This window comes from Rhagoletis zephyria, unplaced genomic scaffold (assembly GCF_001687245.7).
Source record: "Rhagoletis zephyria isolate East Lansing unplaced genomic scaffold, Rhagoletis_zephyria_1.1 Rzeph_scaffold_00072, whole genome shotgun sequence".
In the NCBI taxonomy this organism is placed as follows: Eukaryota; Metazoa; Arthropoda; class Insecta; order Diptera; family Tephritidae; genus Rhagoletis; species Rhagoletis zephyria.
Window position 1 is genome coordinate 178700 of NW_016157156.1, and position 21368 is coordinate 200067.

General features: G+C 35.1%; 1 protein-coding gene across 6 annotated transcripts in view; it reads left to right on the forward strand.

The window, feature by feature from the left end:
• Positions 1-15601, forward strand: part of LOC108371864 (uncharacterized) — a 34749-nt gene extending 19148 nt beyond the window's left edge. For all 6 annotated transcript variants that reach the window (XM_017627478.1, XM_017627502.1, XM_017627486.1 and 3 more), the window contains exons 6-11: positions 2033-2138; positions 2621-3417; positions 3489-4167; positions 8401-8591; positions 8655-9127; positions 14059-15601. In XM_017627478.1, the coding sequence (XP_017482967.1) occupies positions 2033-2138; positions 2621-3417; positions 3489-4167; positions 8401-8591; positions 8655-9127; positions 14059-14261 (2449 nt within the window). In that variant the 3' untranslated portion in view covers positions 14262-15601. The remainder of the gene's footprint in view (positions 1-2032; positions 2139-2620; positions 3418-3488; positions 4168-8400; positions 8592-8654; positions 9128-14058) is intronic.
• Positions 15602-21368: the final 5767 nt, after the last annotated feature.

Genomic DNA, 21368 nt, shown 5'->3' on the forward strand with positions numbered 1-21368 from the left:
GAAAAAATTATATCTTAGGGACGAAACTGCACTCGACCACATCCTTGAATTTCGTCCTTCTACCTTTATTCGCTTAAAAAATAAAACTAGTTTAAAGGACATTTTCAGTACCTATTCGTCCTTGTCAACCAAACAATTTTACTTTTTTTTAATTTTATGGAATTTTCTCTTTCATTTAGTGCCCATACTGTTTTCTACATTGGAATGAATTTTTTAAATAATTTTTGGAATCGATCATACCTATCGATCATAATAGCCCATAGTTTCGTGAGTATATGGACTACTTCATTTTTTTGTTTTGTCGCACGGTGTTATAAATTGATATTAAATACTTTGACATCCAAATTATAAACAAATGAAAAGTGCACTCTGCTAATGCATGTTATACAATATTTAATTACTTGTTGGTTATTTACATATGTGAGCGTGTTTACTTACAAAATAAGCTAAACTTGGAGGTTATGTTGAAACTGAAAGAAGTTACCTTCTTTACTAGAAAGCGATCCGGTACTTTTCAGTGGTACTCAGGGTGTCCAGATTGTTTAAGAAAAAAGCGCAATTTCTGAAAAAAATCGTCAAAAATCACCAATTATTATTTTTTAAATAAAATTCCTGAAATCGATTTAACAAATCTCTTATTTTAAAAATGAGATCTTGCTATAATATAGTTTTTAAAACCAAAAACGAATATAATACCTTCAGAGGGTAATAATAAATAACACAAATCACTTATATAATAGTGATGTACCCATTTTTTTTTTTTTGTAAATACGCATACTTTTTAAAAATATTTGTATCAACACATTTTCCAATAGGACTGCGCAATTATTAAATTTATTACGACTCATAATAGTTAATTAATCGCACAATCCGCTTTTAAGAGCTCGGCGCTAAAAATTAAATGAAAACCTATAATAAGGCGAGATCAGCTATTTCCACAATCTGAATGATTTACATTTCCGTTGTTGTCATATATTGAGCTATTCAACTTTGATAACATACTGTTTGATATTGGAAACGTTTGGCAGCAGAAACTATAAAAAAAATTTTCACAGTCGGATGGAGTGGTTCTGAAAAAAGTTATTCCATGGGAAAGTTAAAAGATTTAAATATTCAGTTTCCGCTGCTTTTCTTTCGTTCAAAGTCAAATAGTGAATTGGCAGGTCCCTGAAACTCGCCCTCTTGTGATTCACACACTTTTCTGGTGGCAAAATCAAAGATTTTTTTTAAGTATTTAAGTGACTAGGTAATCGTTTCAAAAGTTCTACGATTAGGGTGATTAAACATTTTTGACAGTCCTTTAGTATACTTATTAAGTCAAGTTTATCACGCAGTTCATTAACCTCTTCTGTAGAATTATTGTGGAAAACTAAGCTTTGTATATTTTTATAATTGAAATCGCCAAAAAGCGCCAATGGCGATTTCCTAAATTTTTACGCACAAATATCCAAAAAAAATTGCCGAATAGGCGCGAACCACCCAATGCAGACGAAAGAGATGAAAGAAGATTTTTGTTTGAAAATACTTTTGAAAAGCATTTCCACCTGTTTGAATAGTCGAATTTAGTTAACTTGTACACGAGTTGAAAACCAAAATATGAGTATCAATCAAAAGAGATTTTTAAAATGTCTTAATTAGGGGCTTGCCATCTTTTCGAAACGTCATGTCGATCTAGCTAAGTATACATACATACATATATATTATACGGGAAGGCATTTTTGTGAAGATCATTAGATTTGCAACGTTATTTCGAATCAAAATTGATGGGTCAAATTAAAGACCCTGGCCTGTAGATAAGGTTTTACTTTTTGAAGTTAGAACTGTTTGTCGGTACAGGTTGATTTCAAATTTGATGAAATTAAAAGCCGGCAATATGCGAGTCTCTTTATGGCACTCCGATCGTGCATAACTCTGACTAACATTTGGAATTTTTTTTAGGTTTTTGAAATTCAATTTTTGGCGTTTTAAAGGCCTCCGGTTTGACTAGTATACTATAAAATTTAAAAAAACCTTTCAATATATATTTTTACAGATATGCAAATTTGACAGTCCGATCTTCTGATTTAACATCATTACTGGGGTCCATAACAGATCAATTGTCAATTTTGGTGAATGGCTCTCAATGCAATTGTGATCATGTAAGTTTCAAATATACATATGTACCTTCTTAAATATTTACATATCCATATACATACATATCGCTGGCTTACAGGGAAAAGTTGCTAAGTCCACTTTTAATAAAAACTCATTTTTTGATAATGGGAAGCAAGGGATATTAAAAATGCATAATTTCCAAAAGCATTAGGACACTTGTTTTATTTTTTCTCGTTTATATTCTAAGTCCAAAAGAAACACCGAATTTTCGATAAGGCCAAAATATCTTTTAATAAATATCGAATCTTTCTTATGCGTGTGGAGTTTTGCTTTGCTTTGAACACGCAAAATGTTGTATTCAAAGATTTGCAAAACACTGGGAAAAAATGACTATAAGAAGCTTTTCCTTCCTTTAAAATTAAAAAAAAAAATCGACTTTGCAACTTTGCACTCTAAGCTAGATATGCAGTTTCATATATGCATCATGAAATAGGTAGTAAATAGTATTTATTTCATTTCATTGTAGACAATAGAAGGTTATTCAAATATACTAAAAGAGCTGCTTGAAAATAAAGATTTCTTTGTGGTTATTATTATCGACTCCTTGGATCAAATCCTACACGAAGCAGACTTAAACTGGTTGCCGGTACACCTGAATAGTACATCCAAATTGATAGTGACCATAACGGAAACTGATAATAGAGAAGAAAATCCCATATTAAAAAATTTGTGCGATCTAGGCATACCCAACAAGTGCTTTATAAAAATGAAGCAATTTACTGAACGCCAGTGGAACGATATACTTAGTTCCGGTGGCAGTGAGTTTTACGCGTCCAATGGTGCACTCAAATTGCCCGAAGAATGGAAGGGTTTGCGTGGCAAAACACCATTACACGCGAAATCGTTGTGGTGGTTGGCTTGGCTGTCGCACATGTCCATTAGTATAACGGATATTGCGGATGTTTTGGATAAAATGCTTCAAATTTTGGAATCGAAATTCCAAACAGAACATGTTGAATTAATGCTGTTGATTGTAGCCGTTTCGGATTGGGGCATACGTGAGAGCGATTGCTTGGGTATTTTTCAAAAGCAGACACAATTAGAAGCGCAGGTCGCTTTTAAGATATGGTCGAAATTTTGCTGGCTGATGGGACCCATGTTATTATTTTTAAAAAATATTCGCATAGCAGATAAGTGTTTTAGAAATGCTGTTTTCAAGAGGTATACACATAAAAGGTGGCTGGTACACAAATCAATACGTGACTACTTCGATCGACAACAGAGCATACTGCCAAATGCACACGGAAATGGCCATATAACAAAGTAAGCTTAAAAGCAGCTAAGTAAGGTCGTTTTTGGCATTTTAGTCTACAATTTTTTGTTTTCACTTTCAGTTATAATTACCAAAAGTACTTAAAACTGCCTTATCATCATTTCTGTGCCATAGTTGAAGATAATGCAGCACCGGATAAAATCGAAATGCTGTTCAATTGTTTCTATTTCACGGATCTTCAGTGGATTGCCGATAAAGTTCATTCTAATGGCCCAGCCTATTTAATGCATGATATATTGGTGTCTGAAGAGTTGGCAAAAATTAAAGTGCAATCCTGGATTCATATCGCTTTTTTAAAGGACTTTTTGACAAACTATATGCGCGAACTTAATTATGATGGTCATCAGTTTTTCACTTTAATTAAATACTATCTGAAAGTACGCATAAGAGACGACATAACACTCAAAGATGATGAAAAGATTCGCTCTTGGCTTGAGTATACCAATGAGATCGAAATACCTTTTATGGAGATATTAAATTTTAATTTGGGATCTGAAGAGGATGTATCAACTAGTAGTTATGATGTTTTGGTCAATTTGCCTCAAAAAGGTTACTATGTGGCATCGATAAGCACCGAACGGGAGGAAATATGCATTTGGGATGTGCAGAGTTGTTCGCGAGTGCGGCAATTATTTGGCATACCGCAGCCGACGTCTATGTGTCCAGTTGGCAACTATGAGGCGGCTGTTTTATGTCGGCGTGAAATTAAGGTGATAAACCTGGACGAAGGGAAATATAAGGTAAGGAATTTAGTATAGTAAAAGATTAAATTGAAAACCTTTTCTATAAGCGTCAGCTCTGTTGGTATTTGCTTCAGAAGGTATCCCAGTACCGTTTAGACCAGTAAGGGCCCGTTTAATCGACTGCCTGTTAAAATTAGCGGGTGTTTTCCTGTAAAATTTGAGTGCCCTAAGATAGGCGGTTTTACAATTGGGAGATGGGCGGTTTTACAATTGGGAGATGGGCGGTTTTGCAAAAACGATAAGCTGCTGTCTAATATGCTTCGCTGCTCTTTCCTTAATTTTTGTGTTTCTGTGGCCGGGAAATCAGACAAAACGATAACAATAAATCATTGTTCTTCTTTTCTGGTAACACTATTCGTAACAAACCCGTAGGCTTCACAGATACCCAAAACTTCAGTTTGGAATATGCTGGCATAGTTTTTCAGCCACAGTACACCGCAGTCCACTTTAGCCGTGTCAATGTAGATGGAGATGGCTTCCTTTTCCGCTAATTGAGCTCTTCTCCGTCCCCTTCTAAAGACGATGTATCTGCGTATGACATTTGAGGGAACATCTAGATTTGCAACCATGTAGCAAATTTTTTTTTTTTGAGAAGCTGTTTCATGATAGGAATACACACAGATGTTTGGCATTGCCAAAGGTCGGCCGCTATTAAAAAATACCTTGGTTGTTTGTCGAACTATAAATGGAACTTAGACTGTGCCAAGTGCCGGTAAGCTATCTAACCACTCGGCTATAGTTGCGGTTTCAGAGATAATATATAATTAATGACGTTAGTGCGAAGAGCTTGAGCTGCTAGACGGCAAGAATATGGTGCGACAGTTTTATCAAGAAAATAACGAAAAGATCAAATGATTTCAAGCGCTAGTTCTTCCAAAAAGGATGAAGGTCATATAAAAAACGTCAAAGAAGGAACACACCTCAACGCTTTTGAATGGCGACACAGGTGGCGAATGTGACAAAGAAAAACACGGAGCGAAGTTTAGAGACGAAGCTCATGTCCCTCCACTTGACCACGACGAAATGAGAACAGCAATAATGACTTTTAAAAACCATAAAGCTCCGGGATCCGCTGAAAGAGCGTCTGATCTGTTCAAAACCGGTAGTGTAGAGTTGATAGGACTCATTAACCAGTTGTAAGGCAGAATTTGGTCTAATTGATAGATGCTAAGTGTACTTTGCCCAATTCACATGAAAGGAGATCCAGATGCTTTCCCCGATCACCGAGCCTTTTTTGTATTGCACACGATCGACGATTCTATGCATAATACTGAAGACCTTTATGAACCAAATAATTTGACCTTATCAGTGTGGCTTCAGACCTGGAAAATCCACGATCGACCTTAGACAATAAAATGAACAGACGCCTTCTTTTCGTCGATTTTAAAGCCACTTTTGATAGTACGAAGAGAAGCTGCCCTCTACGAAGCCATGGCTAAGTTATAGATCCCTACAAAACTTATATGGCTAGGTAGAGTGACGTTGATCACAACTCTAGCTCCGTTCAAATTCGTAGTGACTTTTCCGAGCTGTTCAGATCAAACGAAGTTTTAGGCAGGGTAACTCACTCTCGTTGCAACTTCTGCAATCTGCAATAAGAGCTGCCAAGCCCAACAGCAGCGGCACCATTTATACAGAAAAAGCTGCTGGAATACACTTTCAGTTTACAAAAAGGAGATAAAGAAGAGATGAAGTGAATAAAAACTCTTGATAGGCAATTAAAAACTAGAGCTCTCTCCAAAAATATGCGTTCTACAAAACTCTCACCATGGTCGCTATTTTACATGCTGCATAAAAATGGCCGATGTCGAACAAAAATTAGAAGACTTTGGGTGCATTCAATAGAACAGTTCTACGCAAAATCCGTGGCCCTATTTGTGTTGGCGAAGCGTTTTGAGAAAGATAGGATGACAAACTGTACGAACTTTTTAACGACGTAGACATAATTCAGCGAAAAAAACACAACTATTGCGTGGGCTGGGACGTATTGTACTAAGGAGAATGACGCTTGCCATCTATCTCACCCCTCAGTTAAACCGGTTAGATTTAGAAATCGGTTTTTATACACAGCCAGCATTAAAACGTCTCTCTCTTTCCACTTTTGCCTTACAAGAAGCATCGTCGTTAACATCATACCTATGGCTTGAGTCGTCCTTGTGTTCCAGCGTAACCTTTCCTTGTTTACCAAACCATTTGCGATGTGTGGATTTGGCAGATATCGATATGATGAATCGGCATACCTAAACACATAGTGAGTGGAATAGAAACACGCTCTGACTAAAGATTATCTAAAATAAAAAAATCTCGTGTCACGGTGTTAATGGTCGAACTAAAACGGCTTGACCGATCTCTATGAAATTTTTTGTGCATATATGGTGGGTATGTGAATCGGAACATGGCATGGAGATATATGAAAACAATCGCATACTCATGGAAAAAAATTGTGGTTATTGAAAAAGGGGGCGTGGCACTTCCCACACAAACCGAATTTTTCATACTGCATATATCGTGGGAGAGTACAGAAACTTGGTATGGGGATATATGAAATCAATCGTATCGTTATGAAGAATAATAGGGGCTAATGGAAAAGGGGGCGTGGCATATCTCTGGAAGTGTTCATGGTAGAGTACGCGAACATGATATGGAGATATATGAAAACAATCGCATACTTATGGAAAAAGATTGCGGTTATTGGAAAAGGGGGCGTGGTACCTCCCATACAAACCGAATTTTTTATAGTGCATATCTATAGAAGTGTTCATGGTAGAGTACTCGAACATGGTATGGAGAAATATGAAATGAATCCCATACTCTTAGAAAAAATTGTGGCTATTTTATAAGGGGGCTTGGCGCCTTTTGCTAGGTTATTTAGGATGGTAAGGGAAGTATGCCTTCTAACAACCACCAACCCGTAATATTAGACGATAAATGCGTCACTGAAAATCATGAACTAGACTGTGACAATGTTGAACCAAAATTTTTCAATCAAAAAAATTAATTTTGGGCGGGCGAAGTTCGCCGGGTCTGCTAGTTAAATTATATATGTATTTATATATCCACGAAAGACTTAATAAAAGTAGCTCTGCCTCACAATGACCAAACGTAAATCTCAAGGACGCTGGCAGGATGTTATGTAGAGGGGCGAGAGGCAAAGGTTAACATATCACATAAAAATCATTTGAAACTTTTTCTTCAATCATTTTTATGCTAAACGGATTTTCAGCAAACTCTTCAAATATTTTTTCCCCAATCATCTCGCTGTTTTCGATAGTCCAGAAAATCTTTCCTTTCCTTATTGGCCTTCTTCTGGGTATGCAGTTATGGTTGAACCACTATACTGAATCCCGACTCTTGCGTCCTCCAGGTTCACGACAGAAAGAGAGGAGGCTCCGACTTCGCAGCAGCTGTTCAGCTACAATCGGGCGTCTGTTTTCTTGGAGCAAGCGACTTGCGCTCTATGAATGAGCATCTTCAAATACTCTCCCCCAATGGGTTGTGTATTGGGTTGGGACCCGTAAGGTAATAAATATACCCAATGGAAACCCCAAAACACCCTCGGTTTATTTCCCCCAAACTTACTGATATGCGCTTAAAATATGCGGACTCTTTATAGGAAAGCTGTCACTATCCATTTGCTGGTTTGGTTTCGCGAAAAATTTGCAGCATGCCAAATCTATTACAGCTGCCATGAGAGGGCGCACAAATTTAATGTGTGATTTGTAGTTGGGCGGAGGCCTCAACAACTTGTATCAAACTCATTACCAACAGTAAACGAATAGCCACAATCCGCATGAAAGCTAAAGATATTTGCAGGCCTCATGTGCAAATGGCACATGCTGTGGCCAAGTGCGTACTACCACCGCGAGGACCTGGGTTCGATCGCTAGCCCGAGCAACATCTAAAACCATTTGCCATTTGGAGGCGGTACAAACACTGTAGGTCCACCCATTTGTGTTATAACATCAAGGCACACGCCCCAAATCGGAGCAGCTCAGCCAAACACTTCATCTTATAAGCCCCTACCTGGCTACGGCCTTGATAAATTTGTTTATTAATGTGTAAAAAAAAATCCATAATTAAGTAGCCTGTGTGCTTGCGACAGCCCATTCGACACGCGGAGCAGCGGAAGGATTATTAGTAGACGCATTTATGTACATATATTTAGAAATAAATAAACCTATTGGTATATATACTGATCACAACAATGCGAATATAAATAATTTTTTTTAGATAACTTTGAAAGGGGTTATGAATCAGAAAATGCCATACTTTGGCTTGCATGATCAAAATCATGTGGTATGCTTATCACGCAATCGTATGTATGTCCATCTCATGAATCTGGAGTCCGGGGATTGCGTAATGACCTTCAAAGCTGGCGAAGACCGATTTCTTAATTCGCTGCTAGTTTCTGGTGATGGACGGTAAGTTTATTGTGTACATTTAATATTTTCCATTAATTTACATATTAATTTTTTTCTCAATAGCATTCTTGTTTGCGGCGATGAGACACAAAAACCATTTCCACTGTTGGTTTGGCATCTATCACAGAAGAAGCTACTCTACGATTTGCGCATTCCACATCATGATTTCATTACCTCGCTATCGGCCATTACCTACGAGGGTTCATACGTTTGCGTTGTTGCCAAAGAGCTAAATGAACCTACACCCAATTTTATTGTCGTCTATGATTTACAAAGCGGTACATTGTTTAAGAAATGGAAACCTGTCTGTAACACCGTATCCTTGGCGATATCACAAACGAATGCATGCGTTATAGCTGGTTTGGAAGATGCGAAAATATTAATTTGGGACTTGATAACAGGCAATTGTAGGTCAACTATTATTGGGCATAATGCGCCGGTGACATTTTTAAAATTGGATCCACTGGGAAAGGTATTGCTGTCACGAGATAAAGAAGGACGTGATAACTCCATACGCGTATGGGAACTGAATACAGGTAATGGGCAAAAAAATATCAGAACCTTTTATATACGTACTTATGTATTAGACTGGTCCAAAACCTGCCGCGCCTACCTGGCCCATGCGTATGCATGTACTTTCACTTCAGTATCAGTATTTGTTATTTAGTTTTTTTCATAGTATTCAAAATGTTTTCCATTATAAACATGTTAGCAAATTTAAAATACTAAGCTCTTGCACGGTGCTCAAATTGAACGGTAAAAAACTTGTTTTCCTATGTGAAAGTCTTGCATATCTTGCAGCCCGTTAACCGTGGAAGGGCTATGCAAGTCTTCGAGAATATCCCTATGGTTTTTGTAGCAGAATGAGCTATGTACATATACATATTTTAAATATAAATTACCGATAAACATTTTTAATGGAAAACATTTTGAATATTGTGAAAAAAAACTAAATAACGAACAGGGTACGAAAATAAACTGTACAAAACAATTCCCATTTGCTCATCGATCATCATATCATTTGTGGTTTTGTACAGTTTTGTACATAGACAGAAACAAATTGTAAGATTCACTGTCATTTTCCCCAACGGGAAACGTTAGATTTTCGTTTGTGACAATTGTACCATAGGGTACGTTTTATATGTATGCAAACGTTTCATTTTTTTCTGTAAATTTTCATATCCAATTCAATTAAAAAATATGTACTACATACATACACATATTTTTCTATGCACGATTCATTTCGTTTGTTGTTTCGTCTGTAACTACTAAACTACTGTAGTGTACTATCGCAAAGTGAACTCAGCCGTTTTGTTTTCGTATTGTATCGAACTGTAGAAGTAATAAACGAAACGAAATAGTAACGTACAATATAGTTTATTTTCGTACACTGATAACGAATACTTCTGAAAGCACTGTACACACATATATGTACGTTTTACTGTAAAAACAAATTTCTGTCATAAAATTTAAATAATTTGTATTGTTGTGCATACTAAGCATGTAAATCAGTTTTGTTAACGTTTTACATGTATGTAACTTATTTTTTTCAAGGACTGAATATATAGTACATACATATGTGATTTATTTTCGAACGAATTTCTGTCATCCTTTGTCAAGTTTGGTTTGCAGACAAACCGGTTTCGGCGTTGTGCCATCTTCAGTGTCATTTTTCGTTCTATCTGGTTCGAGTTTTTGTCCTTAATTTATGTTCATTTATCGTAGGTAATGTGATCGATCGTCGATGACTAATTATTAGAAATGCCATAGTGTCCTTTTTTTAGAAGCCGGTAATAGGTTAATCTTCGCTGTCTCGATATTAACATCAAACTTGACAAAGGGATGACGGAAAATCGTTCCAAAATAAATCATCTTACCACCCCGTCGGAAAAATCAACCAACATCAACACACATACATATGTATTTGAATTAAATACATTTTGGCTGAAAAAAAAAAAAAAAATCATTTTAAAATCGGCTAATTTTTTTACGATACTATCGCGATAGTATCGATAGTCTTTCCAGAAATTGCGAAAACTAGCGATGGTGTGACTATCGAGAGTTTCCCACCACTACGAAGCCGGCTCTCCCTTTTCCATTAACTGAAATTTTGTCTGCCAGTACGGAACTGATAAAATAAATCTCATATGTATCTATCCGTCAAGAGATATGTATTATAATAGTTTTAGTATATATGGGAGGCCTCCATTTCTAATAACCCGAATTTTTACCATGAGCATTGGATACATTTTAAATAAATAAATAACTCCATACCTAGTTCCAGTATTCTTCCACAAACACTGCCAGAGATATGTGGTAAGAAAAAGTCAATACGGGAAGTGCCACGCCCCCCCTTTTCTTATAATCCTTATTTTTTTCCATGAGTATGGAATTGATTTTATATATCCCAATACCAAGTCCCAGCACTCTACCATAAACACCTCTAGAGACATGCAGTATAAAATAGTAAATTTGTACGGGAGGAACCACGCTCCAATTTTTCTACATGGACATGGATTTTTTTTTGTATTTTCCAAAAATGCCCATTTTTCTTCGTGAATATGAATTTGATTTCACATATCGGGGTAAAAGATTGTCGTATACGCTATTTTAACGATTTTTGTTCTAGATACAGTTATATATTTTGAAATCAGGTATTTCGATTAGTGTCATCAGTTTTTAGATATCTCTTTTAGTTTCCGATATATTGACTACAATTTTTTCGATAATTTAGTAAAAATTTAGTTAGTGATACAGTCATATTAAACTAATCAATATCTTAGAAATGGTGTTCCTAATTTTTGTACATCTCCTTTAGTTTCCGAGATATTGAGTAAAAAGTGTCGTTAATTTAGTAGAAATTTTGGTCACATTTTGTCGTATTTCATACAAAGTGGCTGCCAATTTGTGGACAAATGGCGCTTACGAGTAAATTTTACTAAAGAAAATCCTTCATAAACTCAAAACTAATTAACAATAAACATTAAAAATTAAATAATTTAAGAGTTTTGTGAACTAGTAACATTTTCAGAGACTTTGGAGAAAATCTATCTCCGCGTTTTTGAGAAATTGTATTCCAAACTTCAATCGCGATTTCCAAGTTCCAGTACTCTTTCCCAAATACTTCCAGAGATAAGTATGCATTCTGTAAATTCCAATATATTTGGGAGGGGCCACGCCCTCTTGATTTATCGGAATTATTTTCAATCTAAGACCATCGTTTGGAAATCCGTATTATGTGTGCCAAAATTGTTCTGAGCGGGAAAGTGGTTAAGAAAGTAGCATATTTTTCAATCCAGGTCACAAACCATCTGTGTGCAAAATTTCATTTTCAAACTTTGTTTCAGTTCGAACGGGGATTGCGATTGTGTGCGTTGTAGATTATGCAGATCAGGATACCAAACGTGACTTTCTGGAACTCTGAGTTTTGGTTTGTCTTCAACTTAAGTACACAGAATTTCGCTCGAACATGTTGCAATATATCTTTAAACACAAGGCAGCAATGCCATTGTTTGTACTATAATCAGTGCGTTACTGTAAACAACTATTTCGGAAAATGGACTATATTAGAGATGGGCGATCTCGTGACTTTTGAAGAACAACGTTATTTGTGACTGTGACTTTGCAGTCACAGTGATTTTAATCCGTGACTATGACAAAAAAGTTGCAAACCGGAATCTTCTAAGGCCGTTATTTATTTATTTAGCATCACTGACTATTTTCGTCGTTTGTTTTGGTCATTCACATTCATTTTTAATGGTGTGAAATTTTAATATCAAACAACATTAATCAGATTTCAGTCGTAAATAACTGGTCGCAGTTATGTAATTACAAGTGCTACTTTATCATAGTCACAGTTCGTAGCAGCGCAATCCTACTACAAAAACATCATTGCGACTGCTCCCTTATCACAGTCTGTCACAGTGACTTTATGGAAGTTGTCACAGCAGTTACCCGTGACTTTTGAGTAAACATGACATTTTCACAGGTACGCAATATCTGCCACCTCTAGACTGTATACATTTTTGAGCAGTGCCGGAAATTGTTTTTAGTAATGCCGCGACTTGTTTGATGTATTAAGGATGTAGGCAAGGTGGAAGTACCCTAAAACACATTTTTTTGAATATTATGCACAGTGTTTGTTACCTTGCCAGTTCATTTAGGGTACGTCTACATTCCATGATAATCCTCGATGACGATTTGTCACAATTAAGTGTTTTAATAGCTGCTTGGCTATCAGAAAAGACAGCTACCGCATGCTTCGTTGATTGCCGTAAGTTCAGCTTGAAATATGCTGCAAAGATCTGGCAGACGAAAACTGGTTCTAATTGAGCCGATAAATCTTGGATAACTACTGTATAACTAACTGTATAAATTTCGATCACTCGATTTATCTTGGTAGCTCCATAAATTTCGATATCCATCGAAAAATTTCGATAGCTCGTTACACTCTGATAACTCCATACAAACAGTTAAAATAAACAGTAAAAATTCGATATATTTATAAAACAATAGGTATATTAGTAACTCCATATACACATAGGTCTCTTTTTATGCGGTTTTTAAACCATTTTTTCCCTGTAGAGATTTTGCTTTTTTGAGAGTTTTTATTACTTTCTTTCAGTGAGTAAGAGACAACGCTTCTGATAAATAATTTGTCTTTGTATTCTTCATGTATTTATTGTAGTACTTTTTTTTTTTTTTTTGGTTAAAATACAGATAAAATTTTATTTATTTATTAATGTTGAGTTTTACATGGAATAATAAGTGTTGAAGTGAAGAAATATATATTTTTTTTTGCTTAATATTGCCGCACTGGATTTTTTTATGAGGTTTTTAGAATTTTTTACATGGAGTATCTGAATTTATGCGATTTTTGAAAATGCTGGAACGCATCCCTTTTTTTGTATGAAAGTAAAGAACTTTTTTATGCGTCCTTCTGAGGAACGCATGTAATAAATTTGGATTTTTTTTTAGATTGGCGCTTACACATATGTTAGTGTTTGGCCGAGCTTCTCCTCCGATTTGTGGCGTACGCCTTGATGTTGTCACACTTCCGGTCGAAAGTAATAGTACTTAAAGACTAAGCATCTCCAAATTGGTGATTCACATTTTTTTTGTTTGCCATAAGAACGTTTTCGACCATTTTAGAAGTCCAGGATGAGTTGAAATTCGAAGGTCATTATAGGTTGATAAAGGCACTTCCGAGAAAAAATGTTGCAAACAAAAGTTGCATGTTTTTATCCACGGAATGTGACTTCCAGTCAGTTTAACCCACATTTCCTGTAGAAACCGTATCTCAATTTTCCTTAACTCCAAAAAGTACGGGGTGGCACACTATGTTACTGATGTGTCGCCTGCAGAATTTCTTTAGTACTTAATATTTACAATTATAATTGCAAATACCACAAGCATTTTATATATGTATTTACGTACTTATTTCTTCTTAATGCATATTTATTTTCAGGTAAATCACTTGCTGTTTACAAGCCCCCCGGCCAAATAACCGCTTGTGAGATACTTCCAAATGGTGCATTTGTAGTCGTAGCTTTGAAGAACAGAACTGAACTATTGACTTTGGCTTTAAAAAATTATGGAGAAGCTCCAGATGATAATTGTTATTTGTATGGCAATCAAGATAACACAAACAAAACTTTTAATCTTAATTAATTAAACGTAAATCTTGAAATTTACTAATTTAAGTAAATGTTTAATTTAATTACGTGTCGTTATAGGTATTATTTATTATTAAAAATTTAATAAAATTATTAGTACGCACTTAAGCTTTTACAAAAAAATTAAATAAAAATATTATTACACCCATATAATTAATAAGATTAAACATGAAACAAACAAGACATTTGCATAAATACACAAATAGCAGTTACATATTTTCAAATTCTATAAAAATAACCAAAGACGTTGGAAGAGTCTGCATTTCTTGTGAATATACAATTTGTAGCTTCTAGCAGTTAGCACTTCAAACACCTAGATAACTAGCTCATTCAAAGGAAAATGTAATTTTTAATTGCTTTTGGAATTTTTTAACTTAACAATGACTCTTCTACTAAAACTGAAAACCACACAAGACAAATAAGAACACCTGCTGTTGTGTTTAAATGAGTACTAAATTTAAATTAAGCGCTGCACTAATGGGACGAACAATGTGTTTTCTATGTGGTCTATTATTTAACTAATTTTTGGAATTATTATAATCAAATTATATGTAATGAATGTATGTATGTAAATGTAAGTAACTAAATGCTTTTGTCAAAACATCTCTACTAGTCATATAATTCTTAAGCAACAAGTACCAAATCTTTAATATGTACTATACTACAATACATATTATGTATGTATGTAAGTATGTGTATTTACTGTGTTCACACCTGGCTGGATATTCTGGGTGGTTATGCTCTATGTATTGTATTCTTATTTTTATTTTTATTACTGTGCAACTTGAAAAATAATATAATTATATATAGCAAAAGATTGGTACCGAAGAGAAAACTCGCAGACCAAAGACCCCGGTGTCATACATAGCTATTCTCTCTTTACTTTTTAAGAAATAAGAATCGTATTTTTTAAGTATGTACAATTGTAATTTTTATTTAATATGAAATAAATTAAAATGTAATCGAAAAAATCACTATGCATAGGTTATTAAAACCAATAAATGCAGTCACTCGGAGCTACATACTTTCAAAATAAAATAAAACTGATTTAAAAAAAAACAGTAAACAAAAACATTTTGGTTGAAAAATAACGTACTACACTACTTATTTTAGCTTTCCGGCCAAACCGAAGCAGAGTTGGGCATTATTCGAATAAATTCTTATTTAGATAATCATTCGAATGAAACTTTCAACTGAGTAAAATTCTTTTGTAATCTTTGAAATCGAATTATCATTAACCGTGGAAACACAATGCCGGCAAACGGCGAACTCACCACAGCGAAATTACCGCTGTCAAAATTAGAACACCCGCCGGCATATGAAATTGAACACAGCCAAAGCGAAATGCGAAGTTCGCTCGGCGGCGTTTCGTGGCGATAGATTTATTTCTATCGCTATGCTGGGCGATAGCGGCAGTATATGCCAAAGGTGGCCGTATGTTTTCTTTACTTTCAAAGTTTTAAAAGAAAACAGCATGTAACACGAATTATGTTTGATGGTTGGAAAGTACAGTGATCGATTCGTTAAATCTGGCTTAAAATAAAATAATTTATAATAATTCCCTCTTGCCTTATATTTATATTTATCATTTCATCATTTCTAAATATGGTTTCGTTTTCCAAAATATGGTCACCTAACTTATAAGTGCGACGAAATGGTATCAGCTGTTTTCGCTACCGCTCTAATTCTGTTAAAGTAGGCGAAATAGCGGGGCGAACGGTGAACGACGGCATCGCCCGATTCGGCGAACTTCGCCGTTCGCCTGGTATTGTGTTTCAAGCATAACACTATTTTTAATTTATTTAACGATAATATCGCGATAGTATCGATAGTTTTCCGGAAAATTGCTAAACGATTGATAGTCTGACAATGATTGCAGAAATTGCGAAGTTGCGAAATAGTCACACCAACGATAGTTGGTAGTAGTTCCCACCTCTAGTGTGAAGTGTGAGCCTAAAGGCTCTGTTATGCATACTTGGCATTGCATGCACTGCTATACCATTTTTACATAGAAATCAAAAACCAACAGACTTTTACGTATGTAATGCTGTGCGTTGGGTAACCGCTTACACGCGAAGCTCATTTAACAGATTCCTTATGTGACAACTCTCAAGCAATGCCAAGTATGCATAACAGAGCCTTAAGTATTGTAAAAATTAAAGGATCCCCGAATTCGTCGTCAAACTTTTTGAGCCCTTTAAAGAGAAAACATGGTAATGAAGCCGTTTGCAGAGTATCACGATTATGCCAAACAAGTAAAAACAAAAAGGCAGGGAAGCTGGAAGCGAGGATTCTATAACTCTTCATCAATTCAGTGGTTTCTCTGAGTGTAGCACAATAGCCTTTTTATAGCCATGTGAAATAATTTAGGTTTGCAAAGCCATGCGTTAAATGTAATCAGTCGAAGATCACTGTGAAGAAGAATATGGGCTACAAATGTCAGACATCAAATTAACATCTCAGCTAGCAAAATTGTCAAAATCTGTTAGATATCCGTCGTAGACTCGTCGGCAAAAAACTCAGAATTCTGAATGGTTTTGGCCGATATCGGTCAGAGAAGCGTATGGAGAGGTTGACTGGAAGTCTAACCGACACGACGTGGGACTTAATTACAGACGATTCTGACGCATATATAACAGATGTCTGACCAAATAATCATGGAAAATAAGAGTTATCATACGTGTATGCCCGAAGTCGGACATAATTCGATCAGACATATCGGATAAGGAAATACATAAATAAAATTCTCCAGACATTTCGCCCAGAAATCTTTACGAAACATGTAAGACTTGTCTAAATAATCAACGTTTTATTCCGACTTGTCTGATATCAGAAATTGTCTGGCAAATGTGCTAGCTGGGATAAGAATCCGTGCAGTATATTTGTACTTTTGGTGATATACACTGGCGGAAAAATTAATAGACTCGTCGTACTTTTAAGAGTGTCGGCTATATTTATTTAGTTTATTTTATGTTTAACATATTTTCATAAAGGCCTATGTAGTTATGCAACAAACATCATATAGATCCGCTTATCAAACTTTGAACAAGAATTATAAAAATTCTGCAAATTTTCACCAAATTTTCATACTTTTTATTCGGAAGTTTTAGAAGAAAGTTTAGCAGTTTTGTAGCCCATTAAATTTTAGTGTAATAAAGTGGTATTTTCTGGTCACTTGAAACTTGCACTTTATTACATTAAAATTGAATGGACTAGAAACTGCATACCAAACATTTTTATAAAAATTTTGAATAAAAAGTTTAAAAATTTGGTTAAAATTTGTCGAATTTTTATAATTTTTGTATTAAGTTTGAAAAGGGGATTTATATGGTGTTTGTTGTATAGCTAGCCAGGGCATGAATCCCGTATGACGACAATCGTCTGAACGATATCGTGTCGAGATTGTCTTGCTTCATAAAAATCAAAAATTGTTTGATCGTTTGGCGATATCGTCAACTCGATTCCAGTTTTGCTTCACGTAACAGTAACACGTAACAGCAACACAAATGCATAAATCAGTGTTTTGACAACATCGTTTTGTCAGTATCGTTTGAACGACTATCGTTTCAAAGTTACGCGATTCATGCCCAGGCTTTTATAAAATAAATATTAAACATAAAATAAACCATGGAATAATAGCCAAAACTCTTCAAAGTAAGGCGAGTCTTTTATTTCAGCCGCCACGGTATGTATGGTCAAGTCGAAAAAGCAGTTTCCTTGGAGTAACTGCTCATTGGTTCGATGCGGATCTCGGCTGCCAATGTAAAACACTAGCTTGTAGAAGGTTTCCTGGAATTCATAATTATAAATTTCGATGATAGTGGACGGAGTTCAGGGCTTGAATCGTCACATAAGACACCGTATTTCTCGTCACGTAAAATACATCTTTCGGACTATGAAATACGTGAGCGTACCCTTTATCCCATTCAGCTTATACGCCTGGCGTATCGCGTAATTCTCTTTCGTATAGTTTTTCATCCTTGAACAGATGTTACGATTTGAGCCCATGCTGGTTTGAATTTGAATCCCGCGCAGATAGTCGCCAGAGTGACTGATAATGGTAGTAACTTCATTAAAGCATTCACATGTTTTGGTGTATCAATTCCAAACATAGAACTGAGGAATTTAGAATAGGATGTTTCCGACGAAGAAGAAGATTAAGTAACTGATTCACGTGATTTACCATTAGCGTTTCGTTTTAGGTGTGCTGCACATACGTTGAATTTGTGAGCTACAACAGATGTTAACCGAATCCTTTAAACAGGCAATAATACATCTCGATGTGCAATACATCATAATGCCATTAGAAAATGTAACGAATTGTGGAACTCTGCTGGACAAAACAGCAGATATCATTTATAGGGTTTTAGGTACACTTAGCAAACCTGGCGTTACAAGATGGGATAGCTTATATGACGCAATGAAGAAAATTTGCTCAGTCAAAGTCAAAAACATTCACTTGCATGGAGCTTTGTGTCTCACAAATTATAGTTGTGTTTTCGCATTCTCCAGCGAAAAATATCCAGTAATTTGCCAGTAACCAAATTCCGGAGAGTAAGGCAATATATACTCCCAATGAAGGAAATATGCAAGAAAGTACGAAAACGCAAAACCAGCAGGAAATTGCAAGTTTTATGAACAGCTGATTAATTTGTTATTTTCCGAAGCAATTTTCTAAGAAAAATAGTATTTCCCATCTTAATATATATTTTAATAAGCTTATTTTGTCAATTGCAACTCTAAAAACACCACAAACAATTATTTTGGTAATGTGAATTGCATTAAGCATCATGCCATCAGCTGTTTTTCTTACCAGCAAATATGCGCGTTCCTTATCTCCCAGAAATAGTCAGAAAAAGTCCGAAGTAGTCAGATTTAATCCAAAAAGCGTTCCTTAACTCGGAAATGACAGCAAAAATGAGAGAGCAACAGTCAGTGAGAGCGACTCTCATCAGTCCGAAGTAGTCAGATTTNATAATCTAAAAAATAAAAGAAATGAATTGAAATTGGAAGGAGGCAAAAAATAATTGATATAGCAAGTGTTTATTGTGCTTGTGCTTGTGTGAATGTGTTTTGACATACATTTCTGTTCTTATTTGACGTTAGTTTTGTTGTTGCCATTCTTTGGACTAAAAATTTGGTTTTTTGCGTTCCTTTACTTTTCCTGTTACTCTCTTTTAGTGAGCGCATTTTGCTTACGCCCTGGCATTTTGACACTTTTCAGATTTTAGTCCAAAAAGATAAGGAATGAACCTAATAGTTACTAGTAAAAATTTATCCAGTAAAAATCCAGTTAAACTTGCAAGTTCAGCTGTAATTTTTGCTCTCTTAATTCTCTCTCGTCTTGCTGGTTTCTTGCAAGTTTTTGCGCACGACGGAAATAAATAATTTTTATTAATTTCACGCAGGTCTAAGGTCGTTAATACTAAACACCAGCTGGAAAGGCTAGTTTCATTCGTGGAAGAAAATCTAAATACTCAGTTGGCTCGATCTCTGAGAGCCAAATCGGTAGACAAATTTCTTAAACATATTGGCCCATAGTCATAGTCGCAAGTTAAAACTCATTGGCCTGTAGTTATAGGCAAAATAAAGTCGACTCTAAAGTTAAAATCAGGTTTTTTGACAGATATTCCATTGAAAGTTATGTCAAAAAGCTGCTTTTAACTTTAGAGTCGACTTTATTTTGACTATAACTACGGGCCATTCTTGTTAAAATACAGTTTTAAGTTTAGAATAGAGTTTTAAGTCGTGTTAATCATATACACCTTAGAAACAGCTTTTTGTTAAGATGAGAGAGAACAGTGCTATCCATATGAAGAGAAAAAATTTACTCGGCAATATATAGGAATATGAGTACCTACTTGAATTAGTTAACCCTGTGTCCGCTGCAGGATTGCGGATTTAGCAAGCCGGGAAGTCGGGGGTTCGAATCAGGGTTGTTGCGAATATTTTTCCGAAATAAAAGTCCTTTCCCGATAATAAACAAACTACCTGTCCAAATTAAGCAAATTTGGTATCATATGAAAGACGACTGAAACAGCTTTTAAACAGAAATAACGAACGACCTATGTATATTTATACTTTTTTTATAATTTAATACTAAAGAAATGCATATACCTGACAAATGGTTTGTTCTATGGTAATTAATTAACATTTTTTATTGAAATATTTTTCAGTATGTGGCTTTCCTCGTTTAGACATTTCAGTTTTGAAGCTATTTAAGTCCTCTTTCATTTGATACCAAATTTGTTTAATTTGGATAAGCGGTTTGTTAATTATCTGTAAAAGACTTTTGTTTCGGAAAAATATTCGCAACTACCCTGGTTCGAAACCCACTGCCAGGGACCATTTTTTACATCTTTTTTTTTTTTGTTCCTTTAAATACTATTTAAATTTTTGTTATCTAATTATAGTTGTTCTAGCCTTTTTAATTAAAATTAAACTCCAAAAAATTTAATTAAGACCGAAATAATTATATGAAATACCATAAGCAAAAAAAAGATAATAAAACAAAATTTAATAAAGTAAAATATAATAATGTTTATGTTAAAATAAAGATAAATATGAAAATAAAAAATTTAATTTTTTGGAATCGCTCGGAGTGGGGACCGAACCAGGGTGCTATTTCGTTTACTACTTCAACAACAAAACAAAACTTAGAACCTTATTTTACCATTTGAAAACCGCGTTCTCTTCATTTTAAAGTTAAAATTCTGTTTTTGCCATAAATGCATTTTAACTTGACTATGGAAGAGTTAAAATGGTGATTACAATAAAACACAATTTTAAACGTTAAAACCTTTTTCTAACTACTCTATGACTACGGGCCATTGTATTCAACTAATCGCCTCTAAAAATGCCTGGAAAATCGCCTCATGCGAACACCGAATTACCACCAACTTCTAGCTGTTGGCCAACTGATTGGCCGATAAATCAATGCGTGTGTAGGGCCTTTAACCAATGCACTATCATTTAAACAGTGTTTGTCATGAGCAAACGACACAAGACCTAAAACCTACTTACAAACTAAAACCAAAATTGTTGTCAGCCACTTTAAACACACAATTTAGGTAAAATTATTCATAAAAATGCTTTAAAACGT